The 21802-nt window shown below is 40.3% G+C and overlaps 2 protein-coding genes across 9 annotated transcripts in view; one reads left to right on the top strand and one right to left on the bottom strand.

Annotated features, from left to right (window-relative positions):
- Window positions 1-12324, bottom strand: part of POLH (DNA polymerase eta) — a 35100-nt gene extending 22776 nt beyond the window's left edge. For 3 of the 7 annotated variants that reach the window (XM_045071096.1, XM_045071097.1, XM_013061917.2), the window contains exons 1-4: window positions 12059-12324; window positions 4078-4218; window positions 3702-3836; window positions 964-1181 (exon numbers count right to left, since the gene is read on the bottom strand). In XM_045071096.1, the coding sequence (XP_044927031.1) occupies window positions 964-1181; window positions 3702-3836; window positions 4078-4214 (490 nt within the window). In that variant the 5' untranslated portion in view covers window positions 4215-4218; window positions 12059-12324. The other 4 variants (XM_004739816.3, XM_045071098.1, XM_013061919.2 and 1 more) reach the window with 4 other exon arrangements.
- Window positions 12325-12458: 134 nt separating this feature from the next.
- XPO5 (exportin 5) overlaps window positions 12459-21802 on the top strand; it is a 46778-nt gene continuing 37434 nt past the window's right edge. Inside the window, exons 1-8 of one of the 2 annotated variants that reach the window (XM_045071094.1) lie at window positions 12459-12747; window positions 14336-14457; window positions 15315-15387; window positions 16277-16414; window positions 16553-16735; window positions 20203-20229; window positions 20627-20812; window positions 21407-21483. In XM_045071094.1, coding sequence (XP_044927029.1) covers window positions 12643-12747; window positions 14336-14457; window positions 15315-15387; window positions 16277-16414; window positions 16553-16735; window positions 20203-20229; window positions 20627-20812; window positions 21407-21483 — 911 coding nt within the window. In that variant the 5' untranslated portion in view covers window positions 12459-12642. The remainder of the gene's footprint in view (window positions 12748-14335; window positions 14458-15314; window positions 15388-16276; window positions 16415-16552; window positions 16736-20202; window positions 20230-20626; window positions 20813-21406; window positions 21484-21802) is intronic. The other variant, XM_045071095.1, reaches the window with a different exon arrangement.

Below are 21802 nucleotides of genomic sequence, written 5' to 3'. Positions count from 1 at the left end.
TGATATTTTACTACACATTTTCTTTAAAGATTTTATTATTTATTTGATAGAGAGCACATAAGCGGTGGTGAGGGGAAAGAAGGGGCAGAGGGAACAGAAAAAGCAGGCTCCCTGCTGAGCTCGATCCCAGGACTCTGGGATTATGACCTAAGCTGAAGGCAGACACTTAACAGCCTGAGCCACCCATGCGCCCTAGTATTTTACTATGAATTGATCAGAAATTTTGAGTGACTCAGGGACGCCTGGGTAGCTCAGTCAGTTAAGCGCCTACCTTTGGCTGAGGTCAAGATTCCAAGATCCCAAGATTGAGTCCCACATCGGACTTCTTGCTCAGTGGAGAGCCTGCTTCTCCCTCTGCTTGTGCTCTCTCTCTCTGACAAATAAAAGAAATCCTTAAAAAAAAAAAAAAAAAAGTAAAAGAGATTTTGAGTGACTCAACTCCCTGTACTTGAGGTCCCCCTTAAAGATTTTATTTATTTATTTGACAGAGAGAGATCACAAGTAGGCAGAGAGAGAGAGAGAGAGAGGAGGAAGCAGGCTCCCCGCCATGCAGAGAGCCCGATGCAGGACTCGATCCCAGGACCCTGAGATCATGACCTGAGCCGAAGGCAGCAGCTTAACCCACTGAGCCACCCAGGCGCCCCCCACCTTAAACTTAAAAGAAACCAAGTTACAATGTTATAAATTAACCTACAAATGACAAAAGTGCTCAGTTTACTGATAACTCAAACCTGTTCTCATTTTATCTAAATAGAAACTTGATTTCATACAGATTCCACAGATTCTCAACATCCATATACCTGGAAAGATAAGAGAATTTGTATATCCTTCCACGTGAGTCCTTGTGATTCATTCAGGTTGTAGTTTAAGTTTCCTTTCAATCAATCCAAGAAGGATCAGCGTGACCAAGCAAAGCAGATTCCAAAGGCAGGAAGCAGAAGCAATATGATGCTATGGAAGTACCTTTCTGATCAGTCCCTTCTGCTGTTGTAGGGCCTTGGGGCAACCCTTCAATGTAGGTGGTTGGCAACAGGTCAGCTGAGATAGGTTGCCCTTGTAGCTTTTGTAGTCTTTCTTGTACAGCACCCGTCAGGTCTATATAAGCCTCATCAATGCTGGCACGTTCAATCACAGCAAAACGAGACATTACCCCCATCACTTCCACACTGGCTTCCCGGTACCTAAAAAGTATACGGATTATCATATGTGTAGGCAATAAATGAAGGCAACATAGTGACTGTCAGCCCCCATCCCCTCTATCTCATAATAGAATCATATATATCACCAGTGTAAGGTCTCCTTAAAGGGAGCAATGGTTTGGCAGAGATGAGACAGTAACCCAAATGAAGGGATCAATGCACAGACAGATGGATGGTCAATAACAGAAGCAAAGAAAAAGAAGAACAATGGAGGCAAACATGTTTAGTGACTCTAGCACTATGAAGGTGGAAAGCATCCAGACCATAAACATGTTTTTGTGGCTCTCTCCAAAAGGAAAGAAATGCTTCAAACTTGTTCAACTACATTTTACTAAGATCACCTATTCTTTTTTTTAATTTTCATATATCCATTATGTATTTTCTGCTTCTACTTTTGTCTTCAAATAAGACATAACTTACAGGAAACACCGCCCTGATTTGTGAACCCAAGTATCTGGTATTTCTCAAGACAGTGTTTCTCATTTTAAATTAACAAAGTGACATTAGGATTTTATATTTCAGTTAATAGTGAGTTGGAACAACATGTGAGCTGGTCCTTACTACACACACACACACACACATCCAACCAACTAACCAAGTCCAATCAGTTCTGGGTATACTAACATTCAAATAATCAAACTGAAGATAAATGCTTGGAATGTGGTGACATCCTTCTTTAGAGGATACCAATTTCACCATATACCTCCTATTTAAATCATAACAAGCAGCTCTTCTGGCTGTAGATGGCTAGTTTCCTATGGCAATATGTGCATATTTTATTGCTTTGAACCTGCTATGGAATTTACAGTAAGTGCTTTGTTCCTGATAGATCATAAAAATGGAAATATTTGCACCATTTCATAAAGACATCTATAAAAACTAGTATAATTATTGTTCTAAAGCATCTTCAAAAGAATTAGAAAAATATTTGGCTTTTTTTCCTTTTAATCATTATTTGTGCTGGAAAGGATAGTCATACCTCAAAGGAAAAAAAGAGTGCTAGTGTGTGCAAGAGCATGAGAACATGATACACACACACAAATGCACACACAAAGTGAGGAAAGAACACCTTATTGCAGTAGCTGGTGTTCCTCCATGGCCTCTCGGGCAACTTACTCCAAAGTATCTTAAGAATATTTGATAAAATTTATTTGTATACATTTCTGCAAATCATAATTTATAACTTGGTATCACAAGTTAATTATTAAAACAATTTTAAATTGTGAAGATTTTTTTTTTAAAGATTTTATTTATTTGTCAGAGAGACAGAGAGAGGGGGATAGAACACAAGCAGGGGGAGTGGCAGGCAGAGGGAGAACTGGCTTCCTGCCAAGCAAGGAACCCACTGTGGGACTTGATCCCAGAACCCTGGGATCATGACCTGAGCCAAAGGCAGATGCTTAACCAACTGAGCCACCAAGGCATCCCTACTTGATGAAGATTTTAAGAGTAAAAGAAATGATCCAGTTTAAAGCATGCAGCTTTTCAAAATCACACTCAGAAATCAACTATATTTCTGGGGAAGTCACATTGTCTTTACCAGCCCAAAGGTCTATTCAATGCAGTGTAGTCTATTAGGTGCATTAATGTTATTTTAGGGTTAAGATATTCATCTTCAGTAAATCTGTCTTCTCTTCTGGCAATAACTCCAGGGTGAAGTTGGTTATGGCACACCACCTTTAGACTTGTAATTCATAGGTGAATTCAGGAATACTGTAAGTCTTAAGTCAAATCATGACTGCTACACACCACACTACATGGTAGAGTAAACTGCGAGAATATGGCTACTGAAATCTAAAAAACCCCCTGAATCCTCAGCCTTCTATTTTCTAACTGTGTGAACTTATATTATTTAAGCTCTCTAAACTTCTTTCTTTATGGAGGTAAGGGGATGGGTAATTCTAGAGTCTATGTTATAATAACATGATATTTAAGAGATCTTGCCTATGGAGAGTTTAACACAGGCTGGCATAGGACAAATGCTCAATATATACTATCCATTAGGATTATTATTAATGGTTGGAGCGTGGCCATGCCCATATAGACTAATGTTCTAAAATCTGGGGAGTGACAGCTCACTTCAAACACAGAGTTAATCTCCTTTGAGATTGTTCAGTTCTAGCAAGCAACTGTAGATACTGTACTACGTCAGTTTGACTCATCCTTCTCTGGAAAAACTTAGTTTCAGTCAATCTAATCACTTCAAACCAGACTTTTGGTCTAAGAACATGGAAACTGGTATTTTTAAATATAACACCAATTTTTAAACAATTAAGGAACTGAAGCGGTGTTAAGGGCAGCAACTTGTTAAAGGCTGTAATGACTGCACTGTTTTTGAAACATAGTATCAAAATCTATTTTCATTTCAAAGAGAAAAGCTGGCTGTCCAAAGGAACTCTGTCAGGTATTAATTATACAACACAAATTTGAAATATCAGTTCCTAGCCTCATAGAATATTATTTCCAATTCTTCCATTCCCCTAAACATTCTTTCCTTCTTACTTGGTGAGGTCAGCTTTCCCACGGGACTCACGAACTTGTGCCAACAGAAGATCAGGACATAACTTCTTAGCATCATCTGCCCACATGCTTCTAGTGACCCCAAATGCACGAGCTTCATAACTCACTGCAACTATTCTAAGGTTAGGGAAAAAAAAAAAAAGATAAATAAAAAACAGATAAATATTACAAGATCACAAACAAAAATAAAATTTAACCGAATGGGCTATAAACGTGATAGCAGAAACTTTTTGGTCACAGATGCCACTATTCCATCTCAAACATAGCAGTTCAGAGATCCCAAAAACAGGACCTAACACACTGTCATGTATTCTTATAGAATAAAACAGTTGGCAGTTACAATAGCTATGATACATACCCACCACCCTTCCATGACTTGTACTGGACAACTGCACAAGGTTTATTCCTCAAATGAGGATTCTGCCGCTGTTCCACTTGAACAAAAAAACAGTCCATGTCCACTAGGACAACTACTCGGTCCTGTCCGGTAGCCATTTTTCTGAAAGACAATATTTTATAGTCAGAAAAGACACCTAATCCGAAGTGCCAAGGAAACAGTAATTTCTGTTCTTCCACTGTTGAGTTATCATGAGCATGGATATTAACAAGAATGAAACAGGCATATTCATATACTGCTGGTAGGAGAATAATATATAAATTGGTACAATTTTAGGAAGGTAGTAAAGCTTAGGTCATCATGTCTCCTTAGTCTTCTACAATTTGTGACAGTTCCTCAGTCTTCCCTTATTTTTCAGGATGTTGGCACTTTTGAAGAGAACTAGTCTTTTACTTTGAGAATGTCTCTCGATTTAGGCTTGTCCAATGTTTTCTCTTGATTATATTAAGGCTACATATTTTGGCATGAATATTATGCAAGTGATGTACTCGTCTCAATGTATCATATTGAGATACATGATATCAAAAGCTGTTATTACTCTTGTGGTGTTAACCATGATCATTTAGTTGTGATAGTTTGCCAGGTTTCCCATGGTAAAGTTACTATTTTAAGTTTTTTAATTGTTATCTTAGGGGAGATACTTTGAGATTATATAAAGATCCTGGTTTTCCTCAAACTTTCAACATTAAGTACCTATCAGTGGGTATTGCCTGTAATACTTCACAGTGTTCTAACAGTGATTTTCTATTCATTTATATAAACTTTTGAAGGCAAAAGAAAATACTACATACTGGGGTGCCTGGGTGGCTCAGTGGGTTAAAGCCTCTGCTTTCGGCTCAGGTCATGGTCTCAGGGTCCTGGGATCGAGCCCCGCATCGGGCTCTCTGCTCAGCAGGGAGCCTGCTTCCTCCTCTCTCTCTCTCTCTCTCTGCCTGCCTCTCTGCCTACTTGTGATCTCTGTCTGTCAAATAAATAAATAAAATCTTAAAAAAAAAAAAAAGAAAATACTACATACTATTCACATACAAACATACATAAAGGTATGGATCATAGATCGGAAGATCAAAATTTATATGCTTGGTAGTGGATACAGAATAATGCTCTCATTTAGCATTGTCAGGAATCTGGAAGAAGGAATGTAAACTAAAGCAGTGGCTCCCAACTTTGCTGCAGATTAGAATCATTTTTCTTAAAGAAAGCACTATGTCTAACGTGGGGCTTGAAGTTACAACCCCAAGATCAAGTTGCATGCTCTATGAATTGAGCCAGCCAGGTGCCTCCCAATCTAAGAACATTTAAATAATGTGGCATCTACCACCAGACACCAGGCATTTAAATAATGTGGCATCTACCACCAGACATCCTAATTTAATTAGTATGGTTGTGTTTGTGCCATCTCAACCTATTGATAGTAATGCTATGAGCTAGAAATGGCTGGGGGCACTTACCGGGGCCCCAGTGAGCTTCCCACAGACATCTCCCCTTTCCAAAGGAAAAGATACAACGGAATGACCATTACTGTTCTTATTATGATTGCAAGATTCCCTTCAGCAATAACCATCAGGAAACTAAAAAAATAAAGGTAATTTATTATTTACAGGACTGATTCTAAGGTATCAGAAAAGTTTGAGAGGTTATTTTTTAAGTCTGAGAATGCTTAAAAACTTTTCCATATAAACAAATGGTAATTGCTTTTTTGCTTTACACCATTTTGGTTTATGAAAGGTTTCATAGGAACGCTCTACTTTCACGGGGGTGCCTGAGAGCCTCAGTTGGTTAACCATCTGCCTCAGGTCATGACCCCAGGGTCCTAGGATAGAGCCCCAAATGGGGCTCCTGGCTCAGCTCCTCCCTCTCCTCCCCGCTTGTGTTCTCTTTTGCTATCTCTGTCTCTCTCTCAAATAAATAAATAAATAAATAAAATCTTAAAAAAAAAAAAAAAAAGGAATGCTTTACTTTCAGATAGTGGGGTTCACCTGCATATGATATGTTAAATATGAAATAATACTAAACCTTCTTTATGCATATCCTTGTATGGATATATAAGCATTTAAGAAACATGAAATTACTAAAATTATATTATTAATATTTTTAAAAAAGATTTTATTGATTTATTTGACAGAGATCACAAGTAGGCGGAGAGGCAAGAAGAGAGAGGGGGAAGGAGGCTCCCTGCTGAGCAGAGAACCCAATGCAGGGCTCCATCCCAGCACCCTGGGATCATGACCTGAGCCGAAGGCAGAGGCTTTAACCCACTGAGCCACCCAGGCACCCCGGATATATTATTAACCTTAATTCTAATTATTATTTTAAAATGTTATGTGTCACTTGGGGCGCCACGGCTTAGGTGGTTAAGCGTCTGACTCTAGGTTTCAGCTCAGGTCATGATCTCAGGGCTGTGAGATTGATCCCATGTTAAAGTCCCCTCTGAGCATGGAGTCTGCTTGGGATTCTCTCTCTCCCTCTGCTCCTCCCCCTCTCTAAAAAGGGATGTTGTGTCACAGAAATACCAAATTTCCTTGTCAACTGCATTATAATGAGCTCTCAGGATATCTTAAACTATGGACATTTTTAAGTCTTTTGTCATTTACAGTTGTTTGCAAATGTGTTTCATCTTCCAGAAATTCATGGAAAGGACACTGACAAGTACTCTAGAATAAAGATTTCTGATAACTTTTATTTTTTTATTTTTTTAAAGATTTTATTTATTTATTTGACACTCAGAGATCACAAGTAGACAGAGAGGCAGGCAGAGAGAGAGGAGGAAGCAGGCTCCCCGCTGAGCAGAGAGCACGATGTGGGGCTTGATCCCAGGACCCTGGGATCATGTCCTGAGCCGAAGGCAGAGGTTTTAACCCACTGAGCCACTCAGGTGCCCCAAGATTTCTGATAACTTTTAGATCATACAACTGAACTGGGTAAGAACTGATTGAACACTTATAAAGAAACTAATGGTTTCACAAAACTGTTCCCCAAAAAATCAACAAGAATGCCATGGGACTGAATAAGCTGATAAGGATGATTATAATTTTTTATGACTTTTTTTTATATGAAACATCGTTGGTTCTTCAATGTTCTGTTTTTTCCAGTTTTAAGAACCTCTTTTCTTAAGCTATCTCTGACTTATAGCAATTTGGTAAAGTATACTTTTAAGAACACAGATGAAACCATTACTTTTTCTCCCTATCTGATCCCTCCAGAAGTAGAAAACTGTCAGTTAATATTCTTACTTTTGTGACAATATAATTATCTGCATAAATTCAATAAGGATCTGTTCTTCTTATAACAGGACCCAAATGGAAAATATGGTTATACAGCCCAGACTTTCACTGGATGCCATATTTGAGAAAGACATACATAGATATAGTAGTTAAGGAACTAAGGTTGACTTCATGGAGCCCATAAAGCTCCTTGAAAAATCAGCTTGGTACCTTACTTACAGAGTTCCCAATAGCCCTCCTAAGGAAGGTCACTTCCTGGCAAGCCCAGGAACCTCAGGTTATTTTAGGAACCTCAGGAAGAGAGGAATTCACCCAAATTTATAAGTATTGCAGGCAAGGCCTACTGGCAGGTTTCTGGATTGGCTTCCTAGACTTGAGAAGCTTTTAAAAGCAATCTGAGATTCCTTATGAAAAGTTCCAGCAAAGCAGACTTAAAAGTCTCTATGGTCAATTCTTGCCGCAATTATGTAAATTCTTGCTGCAATCATATAAACAATCAACCAAGTTTAATGAGATTAGACTTATTTTACAAACAAATTAGGCTTACTTCAACTATCTCTGATAGAAATGGGGGTGATTTTGAGACAAAGAATGTTTCAGTAACACAGCTTTGTGGAAATCAGATTCTATTGCTGTTATTTGTCTCTGAGATTTTGTTTTCTACCTCTAAACTGGACTGGATCCTGAATTCTAGTTTCCTCCAATATTTGGCTACAACTCTTCAAACTAACATTTCCAAGTGTTATCCTACCCTTGGAAACACTGAGAACTAAAATTGCCCTTTCCCAAAGCCATGTAAACTGAAGTGGGACTTGATATAAACTTAAGAGACATCACCACAATAGTTCATGTATAGACAATTTTTGTTCCTGTTATTATGTGGGCCACTCAGAAAAGATCACCAGAGCAATTCAAACTGCAAACCAGGAAAATTTAAGATTGCCCCTGTCTGCCTTCACTCCATCTGAAGAGCGTCGAGCCTGACATCTAGAAATCTCCCCAACTGCTGCCTTCAGAACTCAGAAACTGCGATTATAATCTCCTCCAAATATTAACCTTTGTTTTTATTCCTTTTGTTTCCATAGAAATACCTCTTATTAAATGCCTGAAGCACATACTTCTACCATGTAGGCCTGTTAAAAGAGAGAGAGCAGGCCCAAACTGGAGTCACTTATACCAAGTGCATGTCACCAAACCAGAGTGTACCTAATTTCAGTTTTAGCCTCTTCCAGCATGTAATCTTAACCTGTCAGTCTGGAATTTCCTGGTCAGCACTACTGCCTCGACTTCCCCCAAAAAGAAGGTGGCCTTGCTTGAAACAATCCACTCTGACAGTAACTTTCTTGTCATGATCCCTTCTGCCCCTATAGAAGTCTTTCATTTTGTACAACTCCTAGGTTTCTTTTTGTTAGATGGGATGCTGCCCAATTCACAACCTTTGATTAAAGCCAGTAAGATCTTGAAATTTACTTTTTTTTTTAAACAAAACAAAACAAAACAACAACAACAACAAAAAACAAGGCTTACCTTGGGGAACCCAACTGCATGACCACCTTCTGAAATGAGACCCAACCCCTTAATTATTCTCAGGACTAAGAAACTGGTTCCTTTGAATATGAAACACTCTAGCAATCAGGACAGGCTCAAACCTACTTAAGCCATATGGCTGAAGATGTTAAAATATTTCACAGTATTACCCGAATCCTTGAGCAGATTTCCAGGGCTAGCCAAATAGTCGGGATCATTGGCCTACTTTCATGGCTGGACTCTTTCAAGTTTGGGACAATGTCTAGAGACTGCATTTCAAACTATGGCCTGTATAATTATTTAACCCTGACTTTTAACATACCAGCTTTATCCAGGCAGTTAATGTCCTCATCATGGACTCTGGCATCACAGGGTAGATTGTTGTGTAAACCCTGACAGTTGTTCTCCCCCATCCCTTTTTCATAAGGGAGATGCCTGATTTAAGCTTGGATTGCAGAGGCATCCACTTCAAAGATGACTACCTTTTTTTTTTTTTTTTTTTTAAAGATTTTTCTATTGGGGCGCCTGGTTGGCTCAGTGGTTTAAGCCTCTGCCTTCAGCTCAGGTCATGGTCTCAGGGTCCTGGGATCGAGCCCCGCATCGGGCTCTCCGCTCAGTGGGGAGCCTGCTTCCCCCTCTCTCTCTGCCTGCCTCTCTGCCTGCTTGTGATCTCTCTCTGTGTATCAAATAAATAAATAAAAATCTTTAAAAGATTTTTCTATTTATTTGACAGAGAGAGATCACAAGCAGGCAGCGAGAGGGGGAAGCAGACCCTCCGCTGAGCAGAGTGTCTGATGCAGGGCTCAATCCCAGGATACTGAGACTACGATCTAAGCCCAAGGCAGAGACCCAACCCACTGAGCCACCCAGGCGCCCCCAAAGAGGACTATCTTGAATAAACACACAGCCAGACAAATGACTAAAGTGCCAGGCCCAACTGAGCACTCCTTTGTTTTAGAATTCTTGGTTGATTTCAATAACTGGACATTTTTGGGTGCTTACTTTTTTGTTTTCCTTTTTTCTGTCTTCCTGCACTTTAAATTCCCGCTTTTTTCTTTTTTTTTTTTCTTTTTTTAAAGATTTTATTTGATTGAGAGAGAGGACAAATGCAGGGGGGTGATTTGGGGAGGGAGAAGCAGATGCCCCACTGATCAGGGATCCCCCCCATGGGGCTCAATCCCAGGATCCAGAGATCATGATCTGAGTCAAAGGCAGACACTCAGGCACCCCTCCTGCTCTTATTTTTTAAGTTCACCCATGAAATTCTTGATTGCCACCCTCAATCCCAGTGAAAGTAGAATCCTGGGCCTATGCTAGCTTGCTCTCTCTGTACTGGTAATCTTGTGCTGTGGCCAACTGCTGTGTCTTGTTAGCTCTAGGGCTTGTAAGGAATAAACTTCTTCAAAGTTTCCTGAGGGTCACCTGCTAAAGTATCCTGCAATCATGCTAAGAACCATAAGACACTGGTTTGGAAAGAGGAGATGTCTGTGGGAAGCTCACTGGAGCCTAGGTGAGTGCCCCAAACATTTTTTTTCTTTTCTTTTTTTAAGATTTTACTTATTTATTTGACAGGGATCACAAGTAGGCACAGAGGTAGGCAGAAAGAGAGAAAGAGCAGGCTCTCCATTGAGCAGAGAGCCTGATGTGGGGCTAGATCCCAGGACCCTGAGATTATGACCTGAGCCAAAGGCAGAGGCTTAACCCACTGAAGGCCAACCAGGAGCAACCCCCCCCCCCCCGCCACAACATTTCTAACCATAGCATTATTATTGCTAGGCTGTGATAGCACAAAACACACCCATACCAATTAAATTAGGATGTCTGGTGTTAGAAACCAAATATCAATGTTACTTAAATGTTATTTATTGTTTTAAGGCATTATTATTAACAGACCAAGACAGAACAAAACAGGGTGTGACCTGGACATTGTGATTTTTAAAAACTCTCCAGGCAGTTCTAATACGTAGCAGAGATTGCTAACAACTGACTTAAAGTAATTAAGATACTTATGGAAACACCAGTAATCCCTGATTTAAATATGAGAAACATAGGTTATACAGTTGAGTAAGCACTGGGCTGTATTAAAAAGAAGCGTCAACCATTAACATTCACCTTGAAAAAAATGGCATGCAACTAACAATGACAGAAGATTAATGTAAAAAAAAACAATGAATTAAAAAATCTGAGTAATCAAGGCATTAATTCCTTGTAAATTCTACTCACTGAAAACTGGAAGAATGTGTAACTTTAAATATTTGTTAAGTTAAAACCGTAACATGTCAGAAATCACCTTCCATGAAAGGAAGTGGTTTTTGTGTTGCACTCCAACAGATAATGCCAGAATAAAAACAGTAAACACACTGTCACACACACACACACACAAATATAAACCCACCAGGGAAGTACCATGCTAGATGCAAATAGGAGAAATGGCGTTAGAGGAAGACGTGATTTAAATCCAGCAAACACTTTACTGAGTAAACAAACACAAAAACCAATATTCAAACTGCAACAGATAATGAAGCTGCTCAAGCGTGCAAGTTATGTATTGTGCTGAAGAAAGCAAGAGCTTTTTAAAGATGGAAAAATGAAACACACTCGCTGCCAAAAAACCCCCCTTCCCGAATAAGGAGGACAGTTTTGAAGTCTTATATGTAGCACTTCAAATGATCCAAACTGCATAAACCTTCAATAATTGCAATTATATCTCGACTCATCACCATCTGTGCAAAGTTTGGTGCCGTTCAGGCGACAACACATCTAAGGAAAATAAGCATAACTGAAGAGGGAGATTTATGAGCTAGCGAAAATGCCGTTTTTTTTTTTAATTTATTTATTTGACAAACAGAGATCACAAGTAGGCAGAGAGGCAGGCAGAAAGAGAGGGAGAAGCAGGCTCCCCGCTGAGCAGAGAGCCCGATGTGGGGCTCGATTCCAGGATCCTGGGATCATGACCTGAGCCGAGGCAGAGGCCCCAACCCACTGAGCCACCCAGGTGCCCCGAAAATGCCGTTTTCCCACAAGAAAATTCCTCTTAGGGAACCATACCGGGGCCTTACGTCTAAGCATGCTCTTCTGTTTCACCGAATTTCGGCCCAACGACACCACCAGCCACTGCTATAGCATGAACCAACAGCTAAGACAACATGAAAAGTCTGAAAACAGCGATACTGAACGGTTCTAAATTCTCTTACCAGTGTGGCAAAGCACCTGGAAGAACGGGCAACCACGGACGCCAACGATGCCAGGCTCGCTGTCCACTGGAAGGAAGGTGAAGGAGTCCTGAATATCTGCCCTCTTTCCAGGAGAGGACCAGTCGGCTTCGAGAGATTTATTTCCCGTGACGACGGAAAATTGAAGCACAGGTCACAGTCGACCACTGACGCGGGCACCGTCCGCACTGCCCAGCCGGCCTACAGAGGGTTTGCGCGCTCAATAGCCAGCATTCCAAACAGAGATCAGACAGCGCGCGCGCAGCAAAAAGGCCGTTGAAGCGCCTGCGCACTGCTGCCCTTCCGTCCTCCGCTCCGCCTACCGAGAAGCAACCGTCACACCGGAGCCGCCACTTCCGCGGGCGCGTGCGCAGTGGCGAGTTGGGCGCGTGCGCAACCCCGGTTCCTTGCAAGCTGGAGCTTATACAGCTCACGCTCCTCCTCTCGCTCCCCACCCCCCAGCCCGCCGCGGCCCGGTATCAGCTTGTGGTCCCGCGAAGGGAGCTGTCGGTACCTCGTGCTCCTGGGCCGGCCGTGGACCGCGCTTGCGGCGCGTGGCACTAGCCATGGCGATGGATCAAGTGAATGCGTTGTGTGAGCAGCTGGTGAAAGCGGTGACGGTCATGATGGACCCCAGCTCCACCCAGCGCTACCGGCTGGAAGCCCTCAAGGTAGATGGAGTTTGGCGCCCCGGGCCTGCCCCAAGACCCTCCCCCAACCCCAGCGGTGCCCCAGCCGCCTGAAGCCGTGCTGGTTTTCCGCCCACGCGGCCCTTGGACCTCCTTTCCCAACCCCGGGGGGCCTTAGCCTTTCCCCTCCCCGCCCTCCGCGGCTCTTCTCACTCCGGGCTTTCTCTTCTAGCCGCGCCTGCCCTTCTCTCGGGACCTTCCGATTCCTTGCTGCTTCTCATCTCACTGCCACTTCCCGCTGCCCTCTCCTCTCCTTTCCCCACTTTTCTTCAGCCCGCCCCACAGCCGGATGCTTCTGTTTTATTACCGAAGCCCCACATCCCCTAGCATTCCCGTAGTGCACGTGCCCATCACGTCCCCAACACCAGCTAGCTACGTTCTTGACGGTCTCCCCTGCATTACGTTTCCTTACATCTTCGTGACTTGTCCTACTCGAGCTCCAGCCTCCCAGCGCCACTTTATTTACTTTTTTAGACTCTTCATTAATCCTATTCTGTGTCTTGGGTTATCTCTGGGCTAATTCTCACCCCCCCCCATGTTCTTTTACTGTGTTCTGTTCTCAGGCTGCTTTGCGCAAAGATGAACTTCTACCACTTACTTTGCATTTTAACAAGGGTACTTTGGTTTCCTGAAAGTAGTTTTCTTGAGTCCGGATGCTCAGCTCCTGGGACTGACTTTTGTGTTACAGTTTGGGAATGCTAATACAAATTGGGATGCTAATAAAATGTGAACTTATTCCCACATCAGACTATTTGTGTGGGGTGTGAGATGGTCATTAGGAAAAAACACCTGTGCATACATTTTTTAAAAGTTTTTTTATTAATTCCAGTTAAGTGCTGTGTGTGTTTTAAATCTTTTAACTTTATAGAGTGAACATCATTTGGGAAAAACTTTACTTTTAAAAACATAGATGTATGCCACAGGATTTGGAATGAGAAAAAGTTGGGTTTCATTAGTTTTTTTTTACTGTGAAATACTAAAAATATACACAAAGTAAAGAGAATACTACTACAGGAGTTATAAAGATTTTGCCACATTTGCTTTATTCCTTCCCCCTACCTTTTTTTAAAGTAAATCCTAGAAATTGTCATTTCATCCCTATATACTTCAGGGGTATAACTCTAGCAAATAATTTTTTGCTTGTTTATGTCAGTCTTGTTTTTTTCAACATTATTTGGCCATAGCATAGAAAATATAACTATCCAAGTGAAAGGAATGTTTATCAGTTCTTTATTTATATATTATTGATCTAAATTTTGCAGTTTAAAAATATATCACAGGTTGGAGCTTTTTTTAAAAAAAAATTTTTTTTTAAAGCTTTTATTTATTTGATAGAGCTCTCAAGTCAGGAGAAAGGCAGGCAGAGAGAGAGAGAGGAGGAAGCAGGCTCCCTGCTGAACAGAGAGCCCGATGCAGGGCTCCATCCCAGAACCCTGGGATCATGACCTGAGCCGAAGGCAGAGTCCTTAAACCTCTGAGCCACCCAGGCGCCCCTAAAAAAATTTTTTTTAATCCCCACTCTCACTTGCTTCCTAAGGGAAATACTAACTTTTTTTTTTGTTTGTTTCAGTTTTGTGAGGAGTTTAAAGAAAAGTGCCCTATCTGTGTCCCCTGTGGCTTGAGGTTGGCTGAGAAAACCCAGATACCCATTGTCAGACATTTTGGCCTCCAAATCCTGGAACACGTTGTCAAGTAAGGAGCTTTTGGACAGTACCACCGAAGTCTGTGAGAGAGCAAATCTTTATTTGTTATATAACTCATAGAGATAATCTTTAGGTGAGTAGAAAAGAAAAATTGCCAAGAAGAAAGGAATGATCCCCAAGAGATTATCACAGCCTCAAGAGCTCTCTTAATTCAAGACTTAATCTTCCTCTTCAGTTTCTTCAGTTATGTAAAATACATGGTATATACTAAGCATTCTACAAATATTAGCTGATAGTTCAATGAGTATTGAGCTCCTGCTATATGCCATGAGATCTCAAAGTCTTTTAGGTAATTAAATCTATGATTAGGGATTGTGCTTTTAATTTTTTTTTTAGTTTGAGTGTGTTCCTTCTCTGAATGGCAAATCTGAAACAGGGTTATATGAGAAAAACTGAAAATCCTTCCTAACTTGAGTCTTTTACCCCCAGTGTCTATCAGAGGAATCAGCTTTTAAGACTTAGCCATAGTTTTTGTGGGATTGTGTTATCCATAAGCCAGCACAAAAGAGGAGTTAATAGTATCACCATTATTATTTTCTGAAAAGCAACTACATTTGTATATATTTGCTTTTGGGCTATCAGTGAAATCAAGGGGGAAGGCTAATCTCACAAATCCTATGTGAATTTCAATTAGTGGACTACTTCCTATATAGAACTTTTTCCTAAGAATTTTTCTGTCAGCATTTTTGTTGAATATAGAGTGTTCTTGTTCATTCTTTGAAGGGTACAAAATCAAAAGTATAATTTCTTGGTGGAATCGCTAGCATAATACAACACAAAATCAAAGCCAGTCACTTACGAAGACTTCTAATGTGGTTCTTTGACCTTACACATTTTGGTGGCCAGGTTTCGGTGGAACAGCATGTCTCGATTGGAGAAGGTCTATCTGAAGAACAGTGTCATGGAGCTGATTGCAAATGTAAGGAATGATTGGTTGGAAGACTTGTGTTTCAGAGGTAGTTTAGACTAAGGGTGACTTCTTTAGCATTTATGTTCACTAGTTCTGTGTAGGTTGGACAGCATGCTCAACAGAGATGAGAGAGTTTCAGCAAATGAACAAGATTCTTAGATCTAAATTAGATTGTACTTTGCTGTTTCCTTTTATTCCAAACTAAATTACTGTATGATTTTAACAAAATACAAAATATGCAGGATGAATTAGTATTGGGAATTAGAATAGCACTTTGGACATGCTTAAAATCCACAGCCTTTTTTCTTCTTTATTACAAATGGCATGAAAAGTTGAATTCCTACCTTTTCTTCTCCAAAGTTGAGCGCCTTCAATAGATCCCCTTCAAAATTATTAATCATCTTGGGATTTGTTTTTTGCTAGTTCTTGGAAAACTTGATAGAAATCCTAATTCACTAATTTTGATACCAAACTCCAGAAGGACAAGTCCCAGGAATAATTTGTCTCTTACAATGCTAAAACTATCGGTAAAATATTTAGTTGCTACTCCTGTCTCATTTTATCAGCTTCTTACTGTCTTCATTTCTGTACTCTTCAACTTTGGCATTCTGAGAGTCTCTTCAGTTTGTAAAGGAAAACAATGATGTCTTCCTTGCTCTGTGCAACAGTCACTTTATTAGCTGATTCAGCCCTTACTTAAGTTTTAAGTGAGGAAAATGGTTAGTGAGAATGCAGGATAAGTGACTCAGTCGTGGAGAGCAGGTTTGTTTACTCTGTTTAGTTTAAAAGCAAGCCTGCTGTGGAGTTCCATACACTTACTCAGCATGGGGTTTGGGTTTTTTTTTAAGGTTTTTTAAATTCAGTCTTGCAAACCTCTTACTATCCTATTCTTTTTCAGGGAACACTGGATATTTTGGAAGAGGAGAACCATATTAAAGATGTTTTGTCTCGGATTGTAGTAGAAATGATCAAGCGGGAGTGGCCACAGCACTGGCCTGATATGCTAATAGAATTGGATACCCTTTCCAAACAGGGGGTATGGAATATAACTATATCAGTTCATTTTATTTTGGGGGCCTGTTCTAGAGTTTGTTTTGTCAACAGAAAAGAGCTTTTTGGCATACCTATGGTGAAAAAGAGGTTTCAGTTTAATCAGCTTATTTCTATTGTATAGGAAACACAGACCGAATTAGTGATGTTTATCCTTCTACGACTGGCAGAGGATGTAGTGACCTTTCAGACACTACCACCTCAGAGAAGAAGGGATATCCAGCAAACATTAACCCAGAACATGGAAAAGATCTTCAGTTTTCTACTTAACACGCTTCAAGAAAATGTAAACAAGTACCGACAAGTGGTAAGGGCTACCCTATCTCCCAAAAGTTCTGTTTTCTATTATGAGTAGTTTTGTTGTTTGTTTTGTAAAGTTAAAATAATCTGTCAGCAAGGAATTAGGGTGTCTAGATCAGCAAAAGAAAACCATTTTATAAGCAAAAGAGAAACAGATGACAGGAAGAACTGGAACTAATTTTCCGAGAAACTCAGGTCAGTGAGTTCCCATGTTAAAAAAATAATCCTTTATAGTAAGAAAGTTCTTAAAAACAGTATTAAAATGGTTAATTCTTAATATTTAAAGTATTTAAAGCCCAGATTCTTGGTAGGTCAGGACAGCATCCCTTTTATATTTTGATCCCATATTTAATCCTGGTCCCTTTTGCAAGAAATTGCCAGGTTTTGTTCATCTTGATTATATGGTTCTTGGTACAGGTTTCCCCTGCTACCTGAAAGAAGAGCATTCCTTTGAAATCTTTTGTAAGCCCAAATGGCATAAAATGAAGAAGAAATTAACGTTAATTTATATGGGGTAATTTTTGAGCATTCCCACACTTAAGAAATAACCTCTCCTTAACTTTTCTGACACCTTAGGACATATCTTGCTAACAGATATACAAAATAAATCAAGAGAAAGCACAGATGGTCACAGACACAGTTCACAGCTATGGCTGCTTGGTGCTGAGATGCTGAGTGTGGTTTGTGGGAAAGGAACTTAGTGGTGCCTCCATAAGGTCTAAGGTCTTGCTATGAAACAAGCACTGAAAGCTATTTTTGCTTTTCGCCTTTCTTTAAAGTAAAAGCAGAAAATCCTCTTCAGATTTTCAGTTAGAGAAAACAGGTACTAATGTGGGTCTTGAGAAAATCAGTTTCCTAACACGAGCTTACAAAAAGTGGGAAATACCTGTATTTTACTCTTCCCGACAAAGTATTCTACAGAAAAAGGCAGCTAGATACTGTGTTTCCAACCACTGTCATTTTTAAGAGAGCCTTCAGAAGAAAGCCATGTGAAAGTTCATCTAGTACAGTGATTCTCAGCAAGGGACAGTTTTGCCCCACATGTATCACAACCAGGGGGCGGCTGCTGACATCTAGTGGGTAGAGGCCAGGCATACTGCTTAACATTGTATAACACACAGAATTGTTCCTCCCCAATAAAGAATTATCCAACCCAAATTGCCGATAGTATTAAAGTTGAAAAACCCTGATCTAAGGATGCCTAGGTGGCTCAGTCGGTTAAGCCATCCAGCTCTTGATTTCAGTTCAGGTCATGATCTCAGGGTCATGATTGAGCCCCACGTTGGGGTCTGCACTGAGCATGGAGCCTGCTTAAGAGTCTGTCTCTCTCTATCCCTTGCCCCACTTACCCTCACCTAAAAAAAAAAAAACAGGAAAAGAAAAACCCTGATCTAGAATTCTTACATGTGCTTATTTCACATAATAAATTAAAATTAGTTTTTTTTTTATGCCACTGGCAGCTTTTAGAGAAGTGCTAGGTACTAACACAAATGATAGGAAAGTACTGTGAGCTGTTGGAGTCGGGAGGAACTCATAGTAAGTGCCTAATATATGCCATATACTTGCACTTTACATGTTACTTAATCTTCAAAACAACCCCAAAGAGAAAGTACAGTCTCCATTGTATGGATGAAGAAACCAAGGCCCACAGAATAATTATTGAAGATCCCCTGATAAATGGTTATAGTGGAATTCAAGTCTCATTCCTTATACTAAAATGGTCTATTTTACCCCAAAATACCTCCCCAAAATCTTTCAAAAGAAAATATCAGGAAAATACTTGCACTCAAAAATTTACGTGTATTGAGAGTGAAGGAGGGATTCTTTTCCTTCTCATCTAGGAGAATTCATCTGTAGGAGAAGGGGAGCAAACTATGACTCCTCAGATGCCCTGACAGTCTAGCCAACGTGCCCCCAGCAGGGCAGTGAGTGTTGATGGCCTGAGACATTAGAAAGCCCCACATCCACTGTGGGGTTTTTCTTTAGTCTCTGTTTCAGTTCCCTTCATCTGTTAAACCTGTACCTCTTGTGTCCAAGACCAGAGCACACCAAGAGCTATCTTGTGGACCCAGAACAACTTTTTTGCCTAAGAAATTCCATCCCTTCTCTTTTTACATCTCAACTTCCAGCTTCCTTCCCTTCACCCTCCCAAGTGGGGAGTAGGTTGAATGGTAAACAGTGATAGGATGGGTAGGCACATTCTCCCTGTCCAGTGACCTGGGCCCTGCATTGGCCCAGGGGGGCATAGATGCTTGAACAGGGGCTGAAAAATTGTTGGAGAGGAAAGACTGAACTTCGCTGTTGTCACTTGGATTCATTTTCCTTCTTGGGCAGCATCAGTAGTAAATGCTGGTGTGAGAGGGTTCTCTTCCTCTCTGCCCATTGACACCTCTATTCCAATCACTGATGATGAAGGCTTAATACTTGTCCTTTAACAAATGTATTCTTTTGTTTTTGTTTTTGCTTGTTTTTTTTTTAAAGATTTTATATATTTATTTGAGAGAGTGAAAGAGCACAAGCAGGGGGAGCGGTAGAGGGAGAAGCAGGCTCCCCGCAGAGCAGAGAGCCCAATGTGGGACTCGATCCCAGCACTCGATCATGACCTGAGCCAAAGGCAGACGCTTAACCATCTGAGCCACCCAGGCACCCCAGATGTATTCTTTTGTAATTGTAGAACAAAATTGAAATTGTAGAACAAATCCTTTATACTCCTAATAGCAGTGACTTTTCAGGGACTTCCAAAGTTGTTGTTCCTGCTTCTGTTCCCCTTTATCTGTCTTCAGGAGTTAATCTTAATTTTATTTTTAGAAGTTTTTTTGGGAAAATATTAATTTTGTACATATAAATTATAAGCATCATATAATATTTATGAAATTCGAAGTATAAAAGTTGATATCAGTTATAATGTAATAATTGTACGTTTACTGAATGGACTTTATCATGTGATACTTGTGCGTGTGATTTTCCTGTAGTTATGTCCATACAAACATGGTCATAAATTATATTCATTTATTTTTGTCTCGCTTTTTCCGTTTATATTACATCACTTTAATATTCTTTTGTTAGTCATAACTTACCTTTATTTGAATATGAAAAATGGTCATACTTTGTTTTGAATTATATTTCTTTGTTTTGAATTATATTTCTTTGATTCTTAGCAGTGTGGAGCCCTATTCATCTGTTGCATTTCTTTCTAAACAGTGTTCTTTGAAGCTGTCTTTGTGGACTTAATGTTGTAACAAATTTGTGTAAGCTCTTTAGATACTAACTTTTGTCCTATTGCTAAAATTAAAATAACCTGTCCTCCTTAGGGGAAATAACAGCTAAATGTTAGTCCAGTTGTATTCTTTTCCAAGGTTAAAAGTTGAGTCTATTTAAAATCATTATTCAAGGGACTTTATTAAGTGGGTGGAAAGTTATTACATAGCCTTTGCTCATTAAAAACATTGGATCCTTATACTTCTTTTCTTTCAGAAGACAGATAATTCTCAGGAGTCAAAGGTAAGAGCTCTTGTGGAGTTGGAAGGAGACTTCTTTGAGGCTTTCAGGTACAGAGATGCATATACCTAGTGGAGGGTAACCTCAGCCTTGTTTTAGGTGACCACTGAGCAATGGTAGAAGGGAGTTAGAATTACAGTTTTTCCAATTTATCAGAGGAGATGAAATGGTTACCCATGCCAGTATGATCTTATTGACAGACATTGAGAATGCTGTTTGAGAAGTGGTTGTACAGCAAAAGAAGACCTTTGAGTTCCCTGTCTGGCTGTTACATGAGTACCTTATTTTTTTTAATCGTTTTCTTTTTAGAATTAGAGACTAGAAGGAGCTCAGGTATAACCACAGCCTCTTTGTCCATCAGTGAAGACTTAATGATTAAAAGTTTTTTCTTTTCACACAGGCCCAAGCAAACTGTCGAGTAGGAGTCGCGGCGCTGAATACTCTGGCAGGCTACATTGACTGGGTGTCCATGAGTCATATTACTGCCGAAAACTGTAAGCTCTTAGAGATGCTCTGCCTGCTTCTGAATGAACAGGAGCTTCAGTTAGGAGCAGCTGAGTGTCTTCTCATTGCAGTCAGCAGAAAAGTAAGTTACCACTTCAAACTGACTTTTATCCTCAAAGTCTCTGCGGGGTGGTGTATAAGTGTGTCTGAAGTGTATGTTGTGGCAGGAAGACATCAGAAAGTTTGGGATTTCTTTTTGCCTGACACCAATTTCATTGTCTGCCTCCGACCTCTTTGGATAGTAGCTTTCCAGGATTCTAGGGATCCATTGGCAGCATATACAGAGATTTGTCAGGCTACCTTATTCTTTTTTTTTTTTTTTTAAAGATTTTATTTATTTATTTGACAGAGAGAGATCACAAGGAGGCAGAGAGGCAGGCAGAGAGAAAGAGGAAGAAGCAGGCTCCCTGCTGAGCAGAGAGCCCGATGCGGGACTCGATCCCAGGACCCTGAGATCATGACCTGAGCTGAAGGCAGAGGCTTTAACCACTGAGCCACCCAGGCACCCCCCATTTTGATTTTAAAGAATTGGCGTTTTCTCCAGTGTTTAGTTAGCCCTGGGGCCATGAGAAATTATGAAGTCAATATATTTGATTATATAGGTATAGGAAATGCTAGTAACTTGGAGGCTTTTAATAACAGTTTGTATTTCCTGTTTCCCTAAAATTGGTTCTAGGGCAAGTTGGAAGACCGGAAGCCCTTGATGGTCTTATTTGGGGATGTTGCCATGCATTACATACTCTCTGCTGCACAGTGAGTATCTACTTTTCTATGTGTTTTCTAATTTCTTTGTTATTTCTGTAGTTTATACCTGTATATCTGAAGTTCCTATCTGAATGCTGGCAGTCAATTGACAGTGTTTTTATTTATTTATTTATTTATTTTTAAAGATTTCATTTATTTATTTGTAAGAGACAGAGGGAGAGAGAGCAAGCGAGCACAGGCAGACAAAGAGGCAGGCAGAGGCAGAGGGAGAAGCAGGCTCCCTGCTGAGCAAGGAGCCCGATGTGGGACTCGATCCCAGGACCCTGGGATCATGACCTGAGCCGAAGGCAGCTGCTCAACCAACTGA

The sequence above is a fragment of the Mustela putorius genome, unplaced genomic scaffold (assembly GCF_011764305.1).
Source record: "Mustela putorius furo isolate JIRA1106 unplaced genomic scaffold, ASM1176430v1.1 tig00003983_pilon_pilon_pilon, whole genome shotgun sequence".
NCBI lineage: Eukaryota > Metazoa > Chordata > Mammalia > Carnivora > Mustelidae > Mustela > Mustela putorius.
Note: the sequence above shows the minus strand (reverse complement) of the source record. Positions and strands in the feature narration are given on the sequence as shown.